Genomic DNA, 4402 nt, shown 5'->3' with positions numbered 1-4402 from the left:
GAGCTAGCTGTCACCTGCCCATCTATGTAAATCATCTAACTTCTGCTGGGATTGACACCAATATCTCAGTTCCCTTTATGTCATGGTACATACAGGGCAAAAGAAATAAAGTTACATTCTCCTAATACACGAAGAAATAAAAGGCTTGAAATGCCTTTCTCTTATACTTTCACTTGTATTTAACTAGACTAATTTGAATCTACTTTGAAAAGGGTGGATTTTTATTGCATGATGCCCTCAACACCCAGCTTTTCCTCAGGGAACCTTGGAAGCTAAGGATCCCCGAAGAGCATGATAGGAAAAACCTTTCCAAATACGGGGCTCTACTTAAAACACAGAGATAGAGATGGAAAGCCTCCAATACTCTTCATAGTGCACACTTGGCACACTGAGGAGGACACAGTCCCTCCAATAATGCTTATGGCAGAAAATTACCTGGAATTCATTTCACCTAAAGCAGACTCTGGAGTAAGCCCTCTCAGTAAGCAGCGAAGAAACCAGTTTCAGAGGTGATCTGTGTAGTGTAAGTATATCCCAGATAATTGATGTTTGAACTCACACTTTTAATGTCTTCCTCACAGGTTAAGACTAAATTCTTTTTTTTTTTTTTTTCCTAAAGCATTATTTTCCATACCTATCTATAGAGCTTAGAGTTCTGAATGTGTCATTTGGTTCATGTCTTCTGGGAAAGATTATGGGTTTTCTCTCCCAACAAATCCCTGGGACTTCCGAATTCCTAACAGCATTTCAAATACTAACAACAGCATTGCCTTTCTATGACCTTAAATGCTGCCAGATGCCCAGGTTGGGGAAGATGGGTTCTCAAAAACCCTCCAACTTATCCTGACATTTTCTAATTCCTTTTGGATTTTACTTGTTTTCCCCTGAACAAAGCAGCAAATGGAGAAATGTTTCAGTCAAAAACTGTAGGGCAAAGTACCTAAAATTCAAGACAATGAAACTGAATAGATTTCAATGTGAACCTGTGTATCTCACTCCTATCGTTACTAGCCATTTACATTTATTTGTGTCTCTTTTACCTCTTCACAGAACAAAAAGTCTTATTTCAGAAGACTTTTTTTTATGTTTATTTATTTTTGAGAGACAGAGACAAAGCATGAGTGGGGGAGGGGCAGTGAGAAAGAAAGAGAGAGGAAGACACAGATCTGAAGCAGGCTCCAGGCTCTGAGCTGTCAATACAGAGCCCCATGTGGCGCTCAAACCCATGGACCAGACCACGAGACCATGACCTAAGCTGAAGCTGGACACTTAACCTACTGAGACATCCAGGCTCCCCTGTCTTACTTATCTTCTAAAAAAAAAAATTTAAGAAATTTTATTTATTTTTTTAGTCTTGTCAAAATCAAGGTTTCAACCAGGTGCCATTTCTAGCAGGAAAATTATATTGGAAGTTTGGACTCACAAAGACCTGTTTATATTCTAGTTTTTTTTTTTTTTTTACTTTTTATTTTACAACTTGGAAAATAGATAATTTGTGTATGTATGTACATAGTTCGTGAGGTTTATGTGAAGTATTCTAACCAAAAAATATATTAAAGGACATTAAAATAAATAATTAGAATTCAATAGTGAGATGATATTAACAAGGACATCATAAGCACATGTTGATTTTTCTAATAAAGTCTTACTTTTTGTGGAAAAATACTTAGAAGGAGAAAGAACAAAACCTAATAGGAAAAAGTAAAACAGAAAAAAAAAACGGAATAAAAAGAAAGGCAAATCATCCTTCAAAATGGAGAAAATGCTTAAAATCACAATAAGAAATTAAAACTACATACACTTGCCATTTCTCATCATCATATGACAATAACATCACATTGCACATCCTGTGAAACACAGGTAATTCATACATTGCTGGTGGAAATGCAAAATGCTTTAAGCCCGGCAGAAGGATTACAAACACATGAATAAATAAGACAGATAACTGTTTTCAAGGTGCTTAACATAGATGTGCTATATAATTCGAGCTAGTTTGTCGCTTTTATAATCTGAACTTTTAAAAAAATTAGGTTATGAGAAAGATGGAGATATGAAGAGAAACCAAAGAAGAAATGGAAAAAGAGAAGGAAAAATGAAAAAAGACCTTGGCCTCCTGGCTTACAGAAAATAGTAAACATATGTATTTCCACAGAGCTCAAGTTAAACAATAGAAATGAAGAGTTTACATACAAACGAACTTAGAATTTACATTTTCCCTTGAAGAACAATCAGGAGTAAAAGTAGCTTTCATATATCCTTCCTTTAGGGCAGCCTCAAAAAAGAAATCTCTGTTACCAATGAGAACCCAGAACTGGGGACCATCAAGGCATGTTAATGTTACTCAGGCCAAGGGAAACAGGAGTTTGTGGTCATATTCTTCCATGGGGAGATTCCAAATGCAGGGAAATACTGGATACTAGGAACGCACAGTCAGTAACTGGGGTCTCTTTGGAAACACAACTATCTTTTCTCAAGTCATTTGGTGAACAGTTTTTCCCAGAGTCAGTGAAATAATTGGTTCAGTCTGCTAACACATTTTCACAAAGCAATATTTGTTTCTGGGAAGCAAGTTTTGTGTCAGAAATGTAGCATTTGATTATCTCCCGGATTCTGGGAAATAACTTCTGAATATATTTAAACCTACTCATTTTCCTGCAGGAGAGGCACATTGAAGCCTTGGAGAAATTATTTACCCAATATATTACTATTGAAATTTTTAACCAGAATATTCATTTTTTATTCCCATAACAACTATACTTAAGCTAGGTAAGGCTTTTGACCTACCCTTCTATACTTAGCTCTCCTTCTGGGCCATCAGACTGTGCCTACTTACAAATTCACAAAAACTTTATTTTCCATTTTGAGCTTTTTTTTAATATAAAAAAAAATTTTAATGTTTATTTATTTTTGAGACAGAGAGAGACAGATAATGAGCAGGGAAGAGGCAGAGAGAGAGGGAGACACAGAATGTGAAGCAGGCTCCAGGCTCTGAGCTGTCAGCACAGAGCCCGACGCGGGGCTCGACCTCATGAACTGTGAGATCATGACCTGAGCCGAAGTCGGACACTTAACCGACTGAGGCACCCAGGCACCCCCATTTTGAGCTTTTGTACAATGGTATGATTTGAATTTTTGACATGAATACTATTTATCTGCTCCTCAGCACCTGAGCATTAATTAGATTTTTCTTTCCATTCTAGAAGTTCTTAGTTCTTCCTTTAGGTCACATGAGAACACAACGTACTAAATGGAGGAAGCTAACCAGTCTGTGGTGTCTGAGTTTATTTTTCGTGGACTCTGTAATTCAAGAGAGGTCCAGAACTTCCTCTTACTGCCATTTTCCATGCTTTACCTGATGACGGTTGTGGGCAACCTCCTTGTCGTGTTCTTATTCATCACTGACCCTCATCTCCATTCCCCGATGTACTTCCTCTTAGCCAATCTCTCATTTGTGGACTTCTGCCTTTCCTCAGTAACTACCCCTAAACTGACCATAGACTTCCTAAAGGATAATAAGACCATCTCCTTCGGTGGCTGCATGAGCCAGATCCTCTGTGTGCATTTTTCGCAGGGGGTGAGATGGTGCTACTCGTGACAATGGCCTATGACCGTTATGTGGCCATCTGCAAGCCACTCCATTATTCCAGCATCATGGACAGACAAAAGTGCATCTGGCTGGTTTTGATATCATGGGCCATTGGCTTTGTGCATGCCATGAGCCAACTAGCTATGATTTTAGATCTGCCCTTCTGTGGACCCAGAACAGTGGACAGTTTTTTCTGTGATATCCCTTTGGTGATCAAATTGGCCTGCATGGATACACATACTCTGGGAATATTGATAAATGCTGACAGCGGGGTCTTGGCAACAACTTGCTTCATTATCCTACTCATCTCCTACACCTATATCCTAGTAGCAGTGCGCCTTCACTCTAAGAATGGAGCATCAAAGGCACTGTCTACCTGTACTGCCCACATCACAGTGGTGCTGCTGTTCTTTGGACCCTGCATCTTCATCTATCTGTGGCCACTTAGCATCACTTGGGTGGACAAGTTTCTTGCTGTGTTTTACACAGTAATCACACCTCTCCTGAATCCAGCCATTTACACACTGAGAAATAAAGACATCAGGAATGCCATAAAGAGACTGATAAGTCAGCATATGGATTCAAAGGATAATTTCTAGTTTTCTCATTAAATCAGAAATTGCACCCTTTGCATCCAAATTTGGCCACATTTTTACCTATAAACTGAACTGGAAACATGACCTGTTCATCATACCTACAGCTTTAAGTATTCCCAGATGTATGGTTTGTGTTTATTCCATTATGAAAATGTGTTCAAATCTCCACAAATTATATTCTTACCACTTGGAGAGGATAATAATTGAAAATAATAATTTG

The 4402-nt window shown here is 38.3% G+C and overlaps 1 protein-coding gene across 1 annotated transcript; it reads left to right on the top strand.

The window, feature by feature from the left end:
* Positions 1-3247: 3247 nt before the first annotated feature.
* LOC121026572 (olfactory receptor 4K14-like) lies at positions 3248-4185 on the top strand. Its single transcript, XM_040469381.1, is given in 2 exon segments — positions 3248-3566; positions 3569-4185. Coding segments are annotated over 2 exon segments (936 nt in total).
* The last annotated feature ends 217 nt before the right edge of the window (positions 4186-4402 follow it).

Source organism: Herpailurus yagouaroundi, unplaced genomic scaffold, assembly GCF_014898765.1.
Source record: "Herpailurus yagouaroundi ecotype Mexico unplaced genomic scaffold, PumYag 141861, whole genome shotgun sequence".
Classification (NCBI taxonomy): Eukaryota; Metazoa; Chordata; class Mammalia; order Carnivora; family Felidae; genus Herpailurus; species Herpailurus yagouaroundi.
This window is presented reverse-complemented; position numbering and strand designations above follow the sequence as displayed.